The following is a 21176-nucleotide window of genomic DNA, read 5'->3' on the forward strand; positions in this document are numbered from 1 at the left end:
GATCCATAAGTTAAAATTGGTTTGAACACTGTCTTGTATACAGCTAATTTAGTGTTCCGACTAATTTCTCTCTTATTCCATATGAATTTATTCAATTGACTTCCCACCATACCAGTTTTGCTGATTCTGTTGTCTATTTCTATATTTAATTTACCATCTTCACTAAAAATCGTGCCTAAATAGCTGAAATGTTTTACTTGTTCCACAGGTTCTCCATTCACAACACAGTTGACATTTTCAATGATTCTGCCTATTTTCATTGTCTTTGTCTTTTTATTGCTGACCTTCATACCATATCTATTACAACAGCTATTCAATTTAGTCAGAGAATCTTGCAGACTTGTAGCGGATTTATTTAGAAGTATAACATCATCTGCATAAAGCAAAGAGCTGACATTAACATCTCCAATTTTGATATCATGTTTAATACCACTTTCCTTCATAATGTGATCCATATAGATAATGAATAACAGAGGGGATAATGTACATCCTTGTCTCACACCAGATTTAACATTAAACCATCTTCCTGTACTTCCTTCAATTCTAACTGCTGACTTACAACTCAAATAAAGACTAAGTATTGCTTGATATAATGCCCCATTGACACCATATAACTGCAGTATATTGAATAGCTTCTCTCTTGGCACCTTGTCATATGCCTTTTCCAGATCGACAAAACTTAAATACAGATCTTTGTTATATTCCCATGCTTTATCAACAATTTGTCTTAAAGTGAAGATCTGATCCTGACAGCCTCTATTTGGCCTGAATCCAGCTTCTTCACCAAGCTTTTCTTCCACAATTCTCAACCGTTTCTCATAAATTACCTGAATTTTCTAAATGATTAAAAAAAAAAAAAGAATCTGCTCATCTTTCATGTTTACATGAAAATATGCTTACGCATGAAAACACAAAGTACATAAAGAATAAATAGTAATCATAGCCAGTTAAATTTTTTGCATGTATGTATATTATAAAGTAAAGACAAAAAGCCATCATATTAATCTGAATTTAATGTTTTTTCTTAACAAAAACATAAGTGACATATAACAAAAGACAATTCAAAATAATGTCTGTGGCACAGCAGTCTATCAAATATTCACTGTCAGCATCTCTTGGTCTATTAAATGATTGATTCTTGAATCAAAGGTTGTTTCTATACAGCAGGCAGTTGCAGATGTCTTAGTGAAATAAGGTGTCCTTTGCATCAGTGCACAAAGTATGTGCACGCATACACATATACACAATGATGATGTTTCTATCACCAGTCAATCGGTAAGAATTTTTGTACAATATATCCGTCAGAATTAACACTTCGAATTGGATAGAGACAGAGCACTAGATCCAAATGAAGCTTTCTTCTTTGAAATAATTTCTTTTAAGTTAACATTGACTTTTTCCTTCTGAGCAAGAGGAACAGAATTTAAACAAAACCTGTAAAAATTTAAAAACAGTATTAGGTAATGAAAATATAAATAAAGAGAAATAAACTTTAAACTCTGGCAGAATAGTTGCCATAAAACCTAATAACTAAATTGTCATTTTTAAGGGAGTAAGGGGTGACAGAAATTAGGACTTCCATATTTACCAAGGTATTTTTTTTTTTTTTTTTTTTAAAAAAAACAGAAGTGCCTGTTTAGGATGAAAGTAAAGTACTCCATGGTATAAAAATCAGGAATTTGCCCAATAGTATCAGACAGCAATTAAGAAACGCAACAAAAGAAGCCAATGAGAAACTAATCTTATCCACACACACAGACACATAAAGTAGGGTGATAAAGTAAGAAAAATAAGGAATATATATTTCACTAAAGGCTTCTACAAACAATCTTCAGAACTTACTCTAGAAAACAAATCAAAAAAAATTTTCATTATGTCAAAATGTTTGAGCAATGTTTAAATTCTAATACTTGGAATACAAAACTATAATGCCTGAGAAGAAATCCATATTATACTTAAAAATACATGACATGTTTACATGGATTTATTAATTTAAGATTTCTTAATTAACACAAATAAAAAATGTTCTTAAAGCATTTTATTTATTTATTTTTAATGTTCATTTCTTTTCATCACTTAAGTCAAAATAAAATAAAGTGGCTTTCTTTAAAATCATACTGTACTGCTGTTATTACCTGTCTCTGGAAATACATGCCATTTTTAAGAGATTTTGCTTTTAGAGCCATTATTTCTCAATTTATCTATTTCATGTGAATTCCTTACATTTTAATGAACTTAACAGCTTCCATTATCTCTAGTTCTTTCTTTAAGAGTAAATAATTCATAAGGTTATATGAATTATTTACATGCAAACACAAGATAAAAGTACTAATTTATTTCATTATAAGGACATATTTCAGTCTGGAAATTACAGACCATCTGTAATTTCGAAAGTGCACTTTCACTGGACTTAATCTGCACACCATCCTTCTCAAAAGACAAGTCTTTAATTCCATATATTCCAATATATGAGCTAAGACTAATTGTTCAACTCCTCATTACTTACAGTAAGAACTCACAAATATCAAACGATATATGAAATTAAATGGCTTCTCAGAAAGGACTACACAACATCTGTTTGATGCCTACAAATCAAACCTAAACAACAAGGAAACAGTATACTGAGTTCCAGCCCCCAATACATTGCAGCCATTTCAGAAACCAATTTCCAGAATTTTGAAGAAATATGATTTAGTAGCTATTTTTATACCTACCAATAAACTCTCAACTCCCCCCCCCCTCTTCAAAAGATAAACTCCTCCCCTACTCACATATAGTTTTTCAATCTCTAGATGTTTTAAATGCCTTTGTTTCTTCCTATCTTGGATCCCATTTTAGAATAAGGTGCAAGCTATCTAGCCATAAACATGGGATTTAATCTTTGCAAATTGCACAGCTAAATTATACTAATCAAAATGAAAACCATATTGCAAATATCATTACAAATAAGAAGGAAAAAATAATACTTATAATTAAGAATTTCTTTGACATTTAGAATAATGATTTATTTATCCATTCCATGGATGCTCACTTCAAGAAATATAAGTGCCTTCCATTCTTGATCCATTCTATTCTAATAATTTCATTTTTAATATTAATCTTTCATATTTTCTCAGCAGCACTTTATTCCATTATTTTTTCTATATGCAATTTGACAGTCCTCTATTTATTTCTGCTACTAAATGTAAGCACTGATTACAATTAACCATAACTAAACAGGAAACATTTAACTTTCAGCTTTAATACTAAAAGTAAATTGTACTCCCTTGTATTGCCAAATTATCATATTCCGATATATATAAATACTTTTTTTAGAAGCAATTAAACTTAGTTTATAATCCTAAATGAAACAAAATACCACCACCAAATATGATAGAAACTGAAAATATTGGCAAGTTGTGCATGTTTCATATTCCACAGGCAAACGGTGCTTCAATTTCATAACCCAATGTGGTCAATTCGATACTGCTGAATAATAGCTGTTTAGCCAAAGAAATTTTCTAAATCAAGTAATATTATCAGCCTTTCACCAAGAGACTTATCCATCAAAGGGTGGCATCAGCATGAACTCCAAGAAATAAATTCATATTTATAACAGGAGGCACATGTCACTAAAACCAATATTGCTCAAAGTTGGTTTCATGTTTGTGAGTGGAAACCAGTGCAAAAGAAAACAAATCCCATAATTTGAGACTGTTATATGCTATTGCTGTTATATAAACAACAACAATAATATATAAAATGAATTAAAAATCATTTAAAAAAAAAAAAATGAACGTTATCTACATTGTGTATATATATATATATATATATATACAATGATAAATATTGATGTTCTGTTCCAGTCTCATTCCATCTTTTCCTTGGCTGACTTCTATGTCCTTTCTTTCTTTCAGCATTTTTAATCCACTTTTTTCGGTATCTGTATAGTTAGTCTAATACTGAGGCTATTTTTAGTTCTTTAAGTATTTATGTGCTTCTTTTTCCCCTCCAGAGAGTACAGCCTTCTGTCCTATTTTAGGAATTTCATTTCTGCACAGTCTATTCTTTTTTCTTCCACAGTTTTCATGGTCTGTAATTCACTTCCATATAGTAGAGAAGATATTGCGAAAACTTGATAAACTTTTATTTTTGTATGTTTTTAAACTTGGTTAGGTTTGAAATTTTGATATCAATGTCAGCTTCTTTTGTATATGATACAGCACATCCAACAAAGTACTTCATGAATCTGATAAAATCTGCCTGAGCATATAGGGCTAAGGTGGATTATGAAATTGAATAGAATATTTATTCACACTGATAAAACAAGGGCATTTAATTAAAATGTGAATGATGGTTAACCCTTTAACTGCTGACTTTATATTCTACTAACATTGTTTGCCATGGTCTATGGCATGGCATGGTATTGCAAAAAATTTATAAAATCAATTAAAATTCTTACTGAAGTAAGACGTCCGTACAGCATCGTACATTCTTGATATTCACTTGTTCACTTACAAAAATGGCAATAATAGTGTTTTATAAAATTAAGCGGTGTCCACTTGATTATGCAAATTACACACATTAATTTATGTAGAACCACCAGGATCTTCTTCATCTGAAGTACACAATTCACTTAACTCAGACAATTCTTCTCCTGACTCATTTGTTGTTAACAATTCATCAATTTGATCATCAGTAAGATAACGCAGATATTTACTGGTTGATGCCATATTGTGACATTCCAGAAATCCCCGTAGTCATGTGGTTTATGCATCGTGCTGCATATTATTATTATTATTATTCGTGACACCTCCAAGGAGTCAGAAGACTCATCGCAGGAGGACACCTACCGTACAACTCTCAGTCTCCACCCGAATCTACCAATCATCCACATTAATGCCATCTACCGCTCTCCACCACAACTAGTATTTTTTTGTCTGTAAATTGCATGTGTTCTGAAGGGCTGATTTGTCTGTATGCGGGCTGAAAAACCCAAGTTTCCGAGAGAAAAACCCTACTACCTCCATATGAGATCAGCTAACTCACCTTCGATTGAAAAAGTCCATATAAGAAGATTCCTCCCATCACAACGAGAATCGAATTTAGGCCTTTTTCCAATTGAAGGGCGCAATGTACTGTCGTTCTTCCAATTGCGCTACGGAGGCGCTTAATATGTTTAGTTGCACCAGTTCAAATTTTTCTCTTTAGATGTCATACAAGAACAGAAATTCAAGTCAAATAAACTTCAATTGGTTGGCAATAGATGGAGGAACCTACCCGTGAAGTTTGAATATGGGAGGCGCATCAACCGTTCAAATCGAGTTAACTCGATCGTAGCAGTTAAAGGGTTTAATCAGTACCATAAAACTCTCACACAGACATATCATCAGCCATCTCCACAACAGAAAGGAGTGAGTGTTTAAGATGACGGTGACCTATGTGGAGCCGAATGGCCTGTACTGCTTCTAGAGAACAGAATATTTTTTTTCTAGTTTACATTTTTGGGGGAGGATTTTCTTTCACTAAATGGCCAATCAGATGATGGTAAAGTCATCCACATAGAGGGCATTACTTACAGTTTGGATACTGAGTTAACCTTGATTGCAAAAAGTGTGGCACTCAAAATTGAACCTTGTGGGACTAATCATCTTTGCCAGGGTTTCTGGAAACCCTGGCAGAGATGATTATTTGTTGCTTTTCCTAAGCCAGGGAAGGATCCAAAATCCCCAATAAACTACTGACCAATTGCTGTGACATGCTGCTTCTTTAAGATTGGGGGGGGGGGGGGGAGAGCGAACTGTTGAATTCTGTTGAATAGGTACAGAAGTTGATCCATGGCAGATGGTGACAGATGTTTGATCATCTCATAATGTATGTCACCTGATCCAATAGCAGTTGGGCAACATTTAAGCAAAAGGCATCTTTCAGTTCTCGTTTTGTGAATGGCCTGTACTGCTTCTAGAGAACAGAATTTTTTTTTTCTAGTTTACATTTTTGGGGGAGGATTTTCTTTCACTAAATGGCCAATTAGAACAACTTCCGATTTAGTCTCTGCATAGACTAACAATTTGATGTAATGAAGGTTGTTATTAGTCATGTTGGGTATTAAGGTATATCATCAACAATATTACACAAATGCCATGAAATACACTATGGCCATTGTATTCATATATATATATATATACTACCTTAATATCTGGAGCTTCTAAAAAGCACTCTTAGAGTACTTTTATCCCAAAAGATTATATGGCAGTCTGATCAGTATTGTACAGATTGTCCCACCATGGACAAAAATTACTAGCCATGTGGGATGGTCTTGGGGGGGATTTTATTTTGGTAGCGTATAACAGAAACAAGTGTTGATGTGACAAGGGTAGTTCATTTGCCTTGAAGCAGAGACTAGTGATAAATGAGTTTGAAATGCTTCAGTTGCAATTCTTCTTTTAGCTTGATGGTGGAAAGGATCCAACCAATTGCAGTGTGCTCTCTCTCTCTCTCTCTGGCAGAATAAACTTAGAGGAAAGTAAGTTTCCGAGTTAAAAGAATTTGGCTTCTGTTGCAACTGAGATTACAGTTTGTGCTAGTCCAACTAGTCTGGGTTTCTGAATTGGGATGAAGACTGCATCTGCACGCAAAAATGCATGCACACTGTTTTCTGCTAAGAAAATGTGAACCCATTCATGAGTGTCCATTTTGAAAGATGGTCGATACTTTGCTGAAGTTTTGTCACTATATGATACTCGCATTACATGAATAACAGATGATGGTAAAGTCATCCACATAGAGGGCATTACTTACAGTTTGGATACTGAGTTAACCTTGATTGCAAAAAGTGTGGCACTCAAAATTGAACCTTGTGGGACTCCCTCCTCTTGGGTATACAGTCAAGAGAGAGAGAGAGGTTCCCACTTGGACTTGAAAGATTCAGTTGAATAAAAAGTTGTTGGTAAAAACAGGGAGGTTCTCTCCAAAGACCAAAGTTGTGTAGGTCTTTCAACATTCAAAATCTCTAAGCAGTACACTTCTTTCCATATCAATGTCAAGAAGATATTTAAAGATGTAATCAAAAAGACATCTTTAAATAATGCTTCTAGTCAGACAAGATGATTGTTGTTGAGTGACTGATATTGCTTAAACCAGATTGTGTTCTGGAAAAATAGGTTGTTTCTCTCTAGAAACTATAAAAGGCAACAGTTACCCCCCCCCCCCCAATCTTAAAGAAGCAGCATGTCACAGCAATTGGTCAGTAGTTTATTGGGGATTTTGGATCCTTCCCTGGCTTAGGAAAAGCAACAAATAATCATCTTTGCCAGGGTTTCTGGAAAGATTTGGGGAGGGGGCGAACTGTTGAATAGGTACAGAAGTTGATCCATGGCAGATGGTGACAGATGTTTGGTCATCTCATAATGTATGTCACCTGATCCAATAGCAGTTGGGCAACATTTAAGCAAAAGGCATCTTTCAGTTCTCGTTTTGTGAATGGCCTGTACTGCTTCTAGAGAACAGAATTTTTTTTTCTAGTTTACATTTTTGGGGGAGGATTTTCTTTCACTAAATGGCCAATTAAATATGCCTACAATACCAACATACTATAGGCTTACAACCTTTCATGAATGGGAATCACATAAAAAAAAATAATAATAAATATATTGAATAAAAGAGAAATTATTCAAAACTAAACTAGCCATATACAAGATAGTCTTCAAAGCAATTTTAAGTTCTGAATATGAGAGCTGAATTAGCAATAAAACACTTCAAAGACTGAAGATTGCAGATATGAGAGTTCTAAGAAAAATTGGGAGAGTTGACAGCATCAATGGCAGAAGTATATTAAAAATGAGGATATTAGGATAAAACCCGACACCATTAGCATTCAGAAATACTGAATGCAAACAAGACTGGATTCCAGTATTGTTTACTTGGGGATCAGGAAAGTAAAGAAAATAAAGTAAGAGGCTTTAACAAATGCACATCATCCTTTGCATTTGTGCACTCTGTCAATTTATAATATTATTCACTACTCCTCAATTTACAAAGATACTGCTCTTTGAATAAGTGACATGCAGTTGTGCAAAGCAATTTTGATTTGCATAAATTTTTTGAGATATCAAATGCATACCAAAGTACAACAGTCTTCTTTCCTAGAAGAATGGAGAGAATTAATAATCAATTATTAATTCCAAAGGTTAAATATTCAAAATTTTGGATAAATAATTTACTACAACCATCACAAAACAATAAAATTTTCAACAGTGACCATCTGAAAATGATCAGCTAAAAAATTACTCAATCACCTGTTATGAAGTCAGTTGTACAATAAAAGATATAACAAGTTATCACAGGTTTACATTCATTTGCACAATTTTCACAATACATTTTTTGCATTAAAAAAAAAGATTTTTTGGCTGGCTCATGACAAGTGACACATGCACACAGATCATTTTTTGCTCAGCAGCAATGTGTGTGTGAGAGAGAGATCTAGTGACTAAGGAAGAAAAACAAGCTATCTTCTTATATGCAGTTGGATTACCATACATAAAATACTAATAAGTAAATAATTAATAATCATTGAATGAAAACAGCCTGTAACTTCCCCAATGCTGGGTGAAGGCCTCTCCCATTGCAGGAGGGATGGGTCTACTTCTCCTGTGGTGACCCACTCCATCTTAGGAGAGTGTATACATATTTGTATGGATGAATGTATGAAGGTGAAAGACAATCACAAACATCCATGCCCTAGGTCTGATTCGAACCTGCAGCCTCTTTGCTGGCTTTAATAATTATTAAATACCGTATTTTTCGATAGATAACGCGTGTGTTATCTATACAAAAAAAGTTTAAATTCATTTAAAATGAACATGAGCAGTATACATTTGAAAAGGTATGAGAGGTAAATCAAATGTAATAACAAAACTAAGGTAGAAGTGTTACTTAATATTTATTGAACATTATACTATTCAAATCCAAAAAATTCTTCGTCAGACTCGATATTGAAAGAATCAACTGCGTTAAAAATTTTGTTTGGTATTTCTTCAGCTTCATAATCATTGTCACCGGACACAACTGCATTCCCTTGTGATTTAATGAAACCATTTCTAACACAGTTTTCACTTACAGCAGCCCAACTTTCTACAATCCACATAACTATATCTTTATATGACGTTCTTTTCATCTGCCGTTTTGTTATATTCATGGATGCCATTCATCATCCAGTCTTCCCACTTAGCCCGCAAATTGTCTCTGAATGGTTTATTTACTGCAAGATCAAGGGGTTGGAGTTTTTTGTTAAACCACCTGGAATGATGGCCAATTTGGAATATTTACTTACAATTGTTTTAACTTCTGCTGTTGTGTGTGCCCTATACGAATCCAACACTAACAAAGATTTTGGGTCGAAATATGCCATTTTTCTCTTTCGCCACACATTCTCCAACCAAAATTTCATAACCCCGGAATTTATAGCCCTTCAGATTCACAGTCCTAGAACTAGGCATGTCAAAACTTACGGGAATTCACGAACACTACTTTCTCCATCCTCTGTCTGTACTTCCCAACTCTACCGCTAGTTGGCACATGCACATTATCTATACAGCAAAAGGAATGATGAAAATGCTGAGAGTGTGTGTCATACATTAGGTGCATATTATCTATCGAAAAATATGGTAATTAATGTTACATGGGACAATTATTTAATTATCCTATGTAATGGATGAAATATATTGGAGTTTTTGAATAAATTCTACATAACTTTTGCTACATGTGTAAACCATGAAACTTACTTTAATATGTCTAGTGCACATGTTCCATTACAGCTATTAATTAACAAATAAATAAAACTATTATTTGCAGATATTATACTCTATGCACAATCTTTCAATTATCTGCTCACATTGAAAAATTAATTTTCTTCCAGTTACATGAATGTGTAGTTAAAAAGTCGGTTAACTCATTCAAGTATCCCTAAACCGAGTTTCCAGTTATTTGAAAGCTAGATAATGAGAATACTGTATGAGATTAAGAATGGCTGGCTTTTGTGTGTTATAAAATATTTTTTGAGGGAAGACATTTTATTTTTTGTAATGATAAAGCACAGCTTGAGGAAAGATGTTTCCATTTGTGACATAACTTGATCTGGTAATTGATATTTACCAGATCAAGAACTTGATCTGGTAAATATCAATTAAAATTTTTTGACTTAATTTTTTGCAAGGATACAAAAGTCAAATGTGACATTTTGCATTGCCTTATCCAGTCAAACTGAACATTGTCCTAATAGACTGTAGGCCCCCTTGGCACCAGGACTGCTGCTATGTGATATGGCATAGAGAATATAAAATTTTTGAATGTGGCAGGAGATACACTGTACCACATAGCAATGTCACTTCCCATGGCATGAATATATTCAGGATGGAGGATTTGAGTGCTAGATCTCTCAATCCACACAATTAATCCTTGATTTATTCTACAGGATTAAATCTGGAGAATTCAGCAGCCATGGTAACATCTGGAAGTTTCCATTATGTTTGACAAACTACAGGTATGCCTTGCTTAATGCAGTGAAATTAATTGTGACAATCCCTTTATATATTTGGCAAGAGTTTTAATTAATGGCCTTTAAATTTACCACTCAAAAACATGCAAGCCTCGAGGAGTGTTTCCTGGCCAAGAGAAAGAAAGTCGTGAGCATGATGATGTCATTCCTTCCATTAAGCATTAAGAACAGGTGTATTACAAGCTCCAATTGTTTCGATAATTTACTGCTGAGCAGTAAATTTAATGCTTCGATAATTTACTGCTGAGCTGCCAAAAATCACTGAAGAAAATGATTATGATTGCCACCAAATTTTGCTAGGCTGTGCTGCTCAACTTTTATATCAAAAAAAGAAGAGCAGCACAGCCTAGCATAAAGTATCAAAAGACTGCTTAACTGTTATGCTTGAAGGGAATGCTAATGGAGATTTTAAAGCGAAGCCACTGCTTGTCTATCAAACTCAGAATCCAAGGGCTTTAAAAGGATGTAAAAAAACTCTTTACCTGTAATTTGGTGGGCGATTCAGAAGGCTTGGGTTACCCAAGGTATATTCGAAGATTGGTTTAAGTCTTATTTTTGTCTGACAGTTGAAGCTTATTGCAAGAGAAATAATTTAGCTTTCAAAGCTATTTTGCTTTTAGATACTGCACTTGGTCATCCAAATTCTCTTAATAATAATCTGTGTGAGAATGGGAAAGTTTATTTTTTTTCACCAAATACGAAATCATTGCTACAACCCATGGATATCATTGCAACTTTCAAAGTCTATTTTCTTAAAAAGACATTCTCAAAGGCAGTAGAAATAACGGGAGAAAATGCGATTACGCTTCAAGAATTCTGGAAAAAATTTAACATTAAACACACGATTGAAAACATTCATGACTCGTTGGATCAAGTGTCTTCTAGCTGCATGAGAGTTTGGAAAAACCTTTGCCAGAATGCACTAATGACTTAAGTGGTTTTTAAAATCCTGTGAACAACTTGGTTGAAGAAATCATTGCAATTGGTGAAGGCCTTGGTTTTGATGCAGCAGATGTTAAAGAATTATTGGATTCAAAAGATTTCAGTGACAACTATCTTCTTGAAAGTGATCAACAACGCACATATGAAGACAACGAACCAGTGGAATGTGAAGATGAGGTTTCAAAGGAGATAACAATCAAAGAACTGGATGGAATATTTCGCAGTTAAGAATTGCTTAAGCAGCAAGTAATGGATATAGATCCAGATGTTAATCGAAGAATGCTTGTTTGCTGAGGTCTAGAGAGTCATTTTGTTTCTTATCATAGAATTTATGCTGATAAGAAAAAACAAAAACTGTTGAAACGACTCTTGATAACTTTTTTTGATAAAAAATTGCAGTAACTAATGTAGGTACAAGCATTTATTAAACATTTATTTTGCATTCATTTTTTATCTTTCCTAAAAGAGTACCATATAAAACGAATTATTAATACAGTAATTGATCATGGACGAATTGTAATTTTTACCATTGATTATTATATTTAATTAACATGATTTTGATATATGCGGTAACATCGAGGGATTAATTAATCGGGTTAATCAAGGGATACCTGTACTATCAAACAATATCAGTAAGGTGACAGTGCATTATCCTGCTGGAACATACCTTTGCCATGGATATCAGGACTCAAAACGACTTATAGGACCCCCCCCCCCAATACCATAATGATGCTGTGTTATGGCATGGTATTGTGGATATTTTCCTTTATAGCGGGAAATGAGATTTATCTGAAAAAGCAACTTTTTTCCTAGTCTTCTTCAATGGCCCAATATCTCTCAGATGCAGATTGTCGATGATTAGGTATAACGAGCACCTTGACTAGGTGCCTATTTTGGATGCCCACATTGAGGAGTGTATTAACGACAATGGTTTAGGAAACATATTCATTCATCATCTAGTTACAATCCATGGTCAGTCATTCCACAGTTTTTCATCTATGAACCAACACAAGATTAGACAACCAGCATTCGCCAAGAGCACCAATGAGGCATATATGCTTATCATTAGCTTAGCAGCTGCTGTTCTGCTCAGTATCCATTTACTCTTGGAACACTTTGCAAACAGCTTACAATAGTGGCAGTTGTCTGGATACTACTACAACCCTTCAATTATGCTTTTTCTTGAAATCAGTCGGATCATATCCCTTTCCATGTTGATTAGCAACTTCAAGTGAGCAGTACATCATACTTGATTACTGCAGGTACACTGTTCTTTCATTATGATATGAGCACCACCTGGTAAGGAATGGCTGATTATGAAACAATAGAGGTGGTTAAAATATTTTGACCAGACCGAGATAAGAAAATTAATATCCAGAATAACTTGCCCCACTTTCCTTGTCATATGCAATATCTTTTGAAAAGCTTTAGAGAAACACTATAGAGGAGAACCACCTAGCAAAATGAATTTAGAACATAATGGGCACATAATAGAGTTGTTTGCTTAGAGTGAAATCTATTAGGCAAATAAATTGCATGGAAAAATCCACTCTCTCTCTGAATGAGGCTGGCTTACACAGAGGTATGAAGTTGAAAAGTCATTATAAAAATGTTCCTCTCATATTATGTCAGAAATCAAACACAAATGAGTTTGATTTCTGTCAAATTTGAGACAAATATTTATATTTTTGGTTATGAAGTTTTATATTATTTAACAGCTAACTATGCTGGTCTGGAGTATTTTTATTTATTTTTTAATAATCAATGTTACTCTGAACCATATGATTAAAAAAAAAAGGCCCCATGCAATTGCATTACTTTTCAAGGTAGTTTAGTATATAAAAGAACACTTATTAATGCAATGTGTAGTTAACAAGGAAATGGACATGGAATTTTTAAAAATTATTAGGTTAGAAACATATACAAAGAAAATTATGGATAACAAAGAAGTATTCTTTAATGTAATACCTTTTGAAAGCTTCCACTTCTCTCTCCATTTCATCTAACTCACCATTCTCTAAATCAATATCTTTTGGCATGAAAACATCATCTAAAAAGAAAAGAAAACACATCTAAAACATACAAAATATTCCAATCACTGTAGCTGACTATAAATAAATATATATTACAAATACACAACATTCATATTAGTGAAATATAAAATATGCAAGCATTTTGAATAAAAATCTGTTCAAAATTAAATTATTAATGTTCTTGTATTGAATGTCTCAGAAGTTTTTACTGATATAAGCAATATATAATCTAATACAGGATTTCAATAAAAGAATGACAATATTTTAAATGCAAATGTTTTTCAAAACAAACCACATTCAAAGCATTTTGTGTCCATCTCATTCTAATCAATAGGTTTCAAGATGGAAGCATTTTAACAAAAAGAAGTGATGTGTGTATGCATAATATTAATAAAGAGATGCAGTATATAATGCATGAGTTAATAATGGAATGTAGAATGAGTACTGTTCAGTGAGCTGAATATATTACATTGGCTGAGTGTCTTGCATTGCTTGCTGATAATTGATGGAATTGCATAATGCCTTAACCAGCAGGGTAATTGTGAGGAAGCAATTTCAAGAGATGCAATACGTGATATAACCAGCCCAGCCTGGCCGGCCGAGTGGTTAGTATATCCGCTCCCCAGCCAAAAGGCGTGGGTTTGAATCCTGCTGTGGCCATGGATGTTTGTGATTGTCTGTGGAAAAACTAGTGATGGTGGTCGGTGATAGATGGCGTTGGTGTAGTTGCGGTCAGTTGTGAGTGGAGAAAGAGTTTTAGAATAGATGTCCTCCCTCGATGAGTCTTTGGACTCCCTGGAGGTGACAAATAATAACGTATTGCAAATCTATATTGATCTTCTCTGCATTAATGATAATTATTTTTCTAATTATCTTAATGTTGGAGGTTTAATGGATTTTTTACAACACTCAGAAAGGATTAAAAAGAATTTAATACTTCCTATATTTCGTCCTAGTCACTAGGACATCTATGGGGATTACAAAAATAACTAATGTAACATAACACAAATATCATACAATACTAAACCCAACCACGTGGGTGACACTAAAGTCCTGTCTAGGTGGAGCGCCCTCTAAGGGCGGTTGTAGGTGGCCTGGAATATAAAGTAGGATCTCTGGTGATGAGTGTTTCCCAAATTTTCGGAAGCTTAATGCAACCGTATTTATTAAGATTTGGTTGATTTCTAAGAGCTGCTGCTGCTTCTAAGAATAGTCTCTCTTTCTTGAATTTGCTGTGATGGAGCATGGTGGTTTTCTTCCATGATACTCTGTGGGTGGTGTCCAAGACATGGTCAGCCAAGCCTGAATGACCACAGTTGTGTTTACAGATGTAAGACTTGTGTTACATCCAAGAATAAAATCTAGCACCTTACTAGACAAACATGGCAAAACATTTGGTATTCTATTTTTGATATGACTACACCATAAGCCCAGTTAAGTAGCATTTCAAATATACAGGTAGAGGATAAGATGTTGGTTTGATGAGTTTGGAGTTGAACTGTATGTATGTTGATCGACATCTATACATATTCATACACTATTAGAGGAAAGTGGAGGGATAGTAACAGCCAGATCAGTGGAGCAATGCCCATGGAATTACCTATAGAAGAGACATGATACAGCAAGATCATTAAGTGCTTTGCATTATGGAATACTGAGGTAGGTGATGTGAAGTCATTAGCCTCTACATACAAGTAGCCCAGTCGTGAAGTTACCTCAAGCACAAAATTTGTTTACTTACACTTGGATAAAGGATTAAACCAAAAATATAATTTCTTGGCATTTTTAATTTATAATATTTAAAAAAAAATTTTTTTAATTTATAACCAAGTGAAAAACTTTTCGACATCTATCTTTAATCCAGAGTAATTTAGTAATAAGGTGTGACACCTTTGACTACTTGTATATGGAAATATGACTTCTGCATTACTTCAACCTTGGTATCACTTCTAGGTCCCACTGATGAGACTTCAAATAAAGGTTGAAACCAGTCTGGGTAGTAGCCCTGGCCATAATGCACAGCTTTGCATTATGGGATACTAAGGCAAGTGATGTGAAGTCATTAGCCTTTATATACAAGTAGCCCAGTCATGCAAACTTTGTTTGCTTACACTTGCATAAATGATTAAACCATGAATATAATTTCTTGGCATCTTTAATTTATAGTATAACCAAGCAAAAAAAACTTTCAACACCCAAGCTTACATCTGTTGGGTCGGAGTTGGTCTTTAAAATGACTGTCTTCCAAAACTAATTTTCTTTTTATTGAACATAAGATGGCCAAAATAGGACATCAAGGGTTTTTTTCCTCCCTCCATTATAATTCAAATTATTTCCAACACTAAATGCTATTGACTGCATACCACGACAAATTATTCTGTGCTCCTATAAATTTATGTTGGTTTGAAATCCAACAAAATATCAGTATTTGAAACATATTTCATCTATTTTTAGTTGTATAAATAACCATTAAAAACTCAGTGAATCAAATCATGCCTTCTAGAGAAAGAGAGAGGTTCCGCTAGAAAAAGACTTGTGTGCTACATACAAGCTGCATTTCAATAGAAAGACTGTATAAAAGACTGATTCAAACTGAAATGGATGTAAAGTTGCATAGCTGTGAATGCGGTGACATAAAATCCTTAAAAAGCAAATATGAAAGTACATATATGACAAAAACAACGTATAAAACTGCATTATTTTATGCAGATGCCTTACCAGGTGAAGTAATATCCTCCAAGCAGTTCTTCTTCTTATTTTTTTTTTTACTCTTTGTAGTAAGTTTTAAATTCTGCAGATAAAAATTTTCAATAATTATTACACTTGCATATCAATCAACATTTAATCTAACAGAAGTAAAAATAATTTTCTTTATACATAAATTAAATGTAGCTATCAAATTAAAAGAATAAGATTGGGAGAGGGGTGCTTCAGGGTCAAAGCTGTATAACTGAGAGGAGACCTCCGCATAGCCTTTAAAGGAATGCGGAGAACCAACCAGGGCTTGTGACCTAATGTCCAATCCTCACCTTCTTGTGGTGCACCCTGTTGGGTATCTACTTGGATACTAAACGAACGAGGATGGGCTAGCAATTTGTGATTTAGCTGACAAAATTGTATTATTATTGGTTAAACCAAAATATTGAATGATGGTACAACATGACAAAATTTCATGCCAGCTGGGGGCGTCGCCCGGTTAAACAAGGCCCCCGTTGTTTTCGCCAGGGAATCAGGGCGAACAGCAAAAAAGTAAGCTACTGGAACAAATCTGAAAACAAACCCCAACTCAACATCACCAGAGTTAAAGATCGGTACTATCAACATAAGAAACCTGAATGCTAAAGAAATGGAGCTAGCTGAGGAATTAGATAAATACCAGATCGACATAACAGGGGTGTCTGAAACAAAAAAAGACAAAAACTGATGAATCTTCGTGAGCAATAAATATTCAGGCAATGACAATCAAGAAAAATAAGGAGTAGCCATAGTATACAACACAAAATACAAGGCTAATCTTCTTGAATGGCAGGCAGTCTCAAGTAGAGTAATGTGGGCAAATATGAGAATGGGTAACTGAACAATGAGACTTATCTGTGCCTATGGTCCCACAGAAGGTTCTACTAAGGTACACGCACAGGAATTTTTTGAGGGTTTAGAAAAAGCAACTGACACAATGAAAAAGGAAAAGTTGGTCCTTGTTGGGGATCTAAATAGCAGAGTAGGAAATGATTGTCAGACATACAAAAATATTTTGGGAAAATTTCGAGAAAAGAGCAAAGCAAATAATAATGGCAAATATCTGTTGGATTTCTGCTCAGGACATGGACTAGTTATTACTAACACCATGTTCCAACATAAAAATGTGCACAAATTCACATGAAGAGAAGAGGCTAGGAATAAGAAAAGTCTCACCGACTATGTTATTGTTGATAGTGATGTTTTCTCCCCGTTGCAGGACACCAGAGTGTACAGAGGATTTGAAATTGGAAGTGATCACTATTTAGTCTTGAGCAGGTTAAAATTGAATTTCATATTGAAAAGAATAACGTGTAAGAAAGTTTTAAAGCGAATAAAAGTTGAGCAGCTCTCAGATGTGAGCTGTAGACTAAAATACACAAAGATTATTGAAGAAAAAATGAAAGAGTTTGAGAACAGGAATCAAAAACCTTGGAGATTCAGTGGCAAACTCTGAAGAAAACATTGATTGATTCAGCCAGAGAGGCATGTGGTGAAGTTGTCTGCAAGGATAGAAAAATTAGAACTCCATGGTGGACACAGGAAGTTAAAGAGGCAGTGAAAGAAAAGAAGAAAGCATATCAAAAGTTCCTGGCAAATAAGTCAGCTTGTGCTCTTAGAGAATACAGAGAAAAATGCAAGAATGCTAAACAGTGTGTAAAACTAGATGGGAGGACTTTGGCAAGAATATAGAAAATAAATATCAAGAAGGTGGCAAAATATTCTTGAAGAAGCTTAGGAATGGAGGAAAGAGTGCTGTAAAAGGAGTTAGAAATGATAAAGGTGACATGAAAACAGGAGAGAAAGATATCCTTGAAGTATGGAGTAATTACTTTGAAAAACTGCTAAATGAAACAAGCAGTGATGATAGCACAGTGGTAAAAAACACTAACCAGGCATGCAGTCAGGAATACATATCCATACTTGAAGTAGAAAAAGCCATCAAAGGCTTGAAATGTGGAAAGGCAGAAGCAGTAGATGATATTCGACCAAAAATGCTGAAGTATGATGGTATAAGTGTCTTACAGTGGCTGCACTGCATAGTTCAGAAAGCCTGGACAGAGGGACGAATTCCTGATGATTGGAGTAGAGCTCTCATAGTACTCATATATAAAAAGGGAAATAAAACTGAATGCGAGAATTACAGAGGTATTTCCCTACTGAGTGTTCCTGGTAAGATCTATGCAAGTATACTTGAGAAACGGATGAGAAGAATTGTGGAAGAAAAGCTTGGTGAAGAACAAGCTGGATTCAGGCCAAACAGAGGCTGTCAGGATCAGATCTTCACTTTACGACAAATAGTCGAGAAAGCATGGAAATATAACAAAGATCTGTATTTAAGTTTTGTCGATTTGGAAAAGGCATATGACAAGGTGCCAAGAGAGAAGCTATTCAATACGCTGCAGTTATATGGTGTGAATGGGGTATTATATCAAGCAATACTCAGTCTGTATTTGAGCTGTAAGTCAGCAGTTAGAATTGAAGGAAGTACAGGAAGATTGTTTAATGTTAAATCTGTGTGAAACAAGGATGTACATTATCCCCTCTGTTATTCATTATCTATATGGATCACATTATGAAGGAAAGTGGTATTAAACATGATATCAAAATTGGAGATGTTAATGTCAGCTCTTTGCTTTATGCGGATGATGTTATACTTCTAAATAAATCTGCTACAAGTCTGAAAGATTCTCTGACTAAATTGAATAACTGTTGTAATAGATATGGTATGAAGGTCAGCAATAAAAAGACAAAGACAATAAAATAGGCAGAATCATTGAAAATACCAACTGTGTTGTGAATGGAGAACCAGTGGAACAAGTTAAACATTTCAGCTATTTAGGCACGATTTTTAGTGAAGATGGTAAATTAAATATAGAAATAGACAACAGAATCAGCAAAGCTGGTATGGTGGGAAGTCAATTGAATAAATTCATATGGAATAAGAGAGAAATTAGTCGGAACACTAAATTAGCTGTATACTAGACAGTGTTCAAACCAGTTTTAACTTATGGATCTGAGAGCTGGGTCAAAAGTAAAACACTTCATCAAAGACTAGAGATTCGCAGATATGAGAGTCCTGAGAAAGATTATAGGCACGAACAGATGGCATCAATGGCAATATCATATTAAAAATGAGGATATTAGGAAAGAACTTGACATTGTCAGCATACAGGAATGCGTTAGCAGAGCTAATCTCATGCGGTATGGTCACTTAAACAGAATGGGTGAGGAAAGATTAACAAAACAAGCATTCTCTGCCAGGTTGGCAGGAAACCGACCCAGAGGAAGACCAAGATATAGGTGGATTGATACGGTACAAAGTGCCTTAGATGACAGAAATATAAGATATGATAATGTTGGCATCTTGACAAGTAACAGATTGATTTGGAGGAAAATTGTAGATAAGGAAGTTAGTAATGATGTAATTTTTTTTCATGTAGTACTATCATATCCTGTACACCCCTTGAAGGTACATGGCAGGAATTTGATGATGATGATGAGATTGTGTAGAAGATAATATATTCTTTCAATTAAAACTTGAACAGAAATATCAAACTAAAAGAGACAATTTAATTTTAACTTTTAACACAGTTGTAAATTCCATAAAATTTTTAAATGAATAATTTTAACTTAATCTTCTGCTATATTAATGGCATAGCAGAAGGTTAAGTTAAAATTATTCATTTAAAAATTTAATGGAATTTATATATTTCTGTTTACAATTCTATACCATTAGTATAAAATTGCAGCTGGGAATATTAATTAAATTGCTAATTATATTTTCATGAATGAAATAAAGACTATAATAAAGAAATAAAAAATATAAAATTCTAAAAAAATAATAATATAACAATTTTGCACTTCAATTGCCTAGTGAGTTCACCTAGGTGAATATTTTTACGGAATCATAATAAAAATTTTTGAAATATTTTATCACAATGAATAATGGAACACCTAAGAAAAAAAATTCAGTTTTCTAAGTTAGAATTAATCGTGTTATTTTTATTAAATGATCACTGCAGTAAAAAACAATTCTACAGAGGCCAAGATTTTAATATGTTTGTTCCCATATCAGAATGATCATCATTACACATTACACCACACACAGTTATTTTAAAAAATAATAAATAAATAAATAAATAAAAAAACATATTATGGCCAATCTTACTTAAAAGATTTAGTATATAACAATTTGTTCTTCAGATAGTTATCTGAAGAATAAATTGTTATATACTAAATCTTTTTTGAATTTCTGATGACATAAGCAGTAGTATTTGACTAGTGAAAAGGAATAAATAATAACAAATAAAATACCCCCCAACCATAAAGGGAGGAAGAATAGCACCGAAGAGGAAAACAGAACATAAATTTGTATTAAGTATAATATAACTAACCTAGAGAAAAAAAAAAACTTGTTACTACTATTTCTAACCCAAAGTACTGTAATAATATATTGATACACCTTTTTTGCTACTTTTATATCAAGATAGTTCTCAATATTATCCAAGATTTAACTTCCATTGATGAGGCTCAGTAAAATTCAATCACAGGTTTACCATGGAATACAGCAGATTCACTCTGACTAGTGAGAACTGATGTTCAACATTATGTGGTCTGGCAATAGAACCAAGAGATATCATTTTTGTGCAAGATATCCTTAAAAGTATCTCACTTACTATCACTGCTTTTCTTTCCATTAAATTAACTCTCAATTTACACTCTTAGTTTCTTCCACACTTGGTGATTTTATATTGCTAATGCTGTCCTTAATTTAAATTTTCCTATAAAGGTTAAATGATAACTACTTAACAGTGGCTGCTATATGTTCATTCTTAATTTCTCTTATAATAACTATTAAATTTACTACTCCATTTTGTGAATATGTATTAATATATACAATGCTCCAAAAAACTATCATGAATTAACCC

General features: G+C 33.8%; 1 protein-coding gene across 4 annotated transcripts in view; it reads right to left on the minus strand.

Annotated features, from left to right (window-relative positions):
- Positions 1–995: 995 nt before the first annotated feature.
- LOC150099760 (protein FAM193A-like) overlaps positions 996–21176 on the minus strand; it is a 342566-nt gene continuing 322385 nt past the window's right edge. For all 4 annotated transcript variants that reach the window (XM_090403637.1, XM_090403636.1, XM_090403635.1 and 1 more), the window contains exons 19-21: positions 16228–16300; positions 13445–13526; positions 996–1434 (exon numbers count right to left, since the gene is read on the minus strand). In XM_090403637.1, coding sequence (XP_090259763.1) covers positions 1308–1434; positions 13445–13526; positions 16228–16300 — 282 coding nt within the window. In that variant the 3' untranslated portion in view covers positions 996–1307. The remainder of the gene's footprint in view (positions 1435–13444; positions 13527–16227; positions 16301–21176) is intronic.

This window comes from Typopeltis vanoorti, chromosome 14 (genome assembly GCF_054136105.1).
Source record: "Typopeltis vanoorti isolate ZY-2024b chromosome 14, IOZ_Tvanoo_1.0, whole genome shotgun sequence".
Taxonomy (NCBI): domain Eukaryota; kingdom Metazoa; phylum Arthropoda; class Arachnida; order Uropygi; family Thelyphonidae; genus Typopeltis; species Typopeltis vanoorti.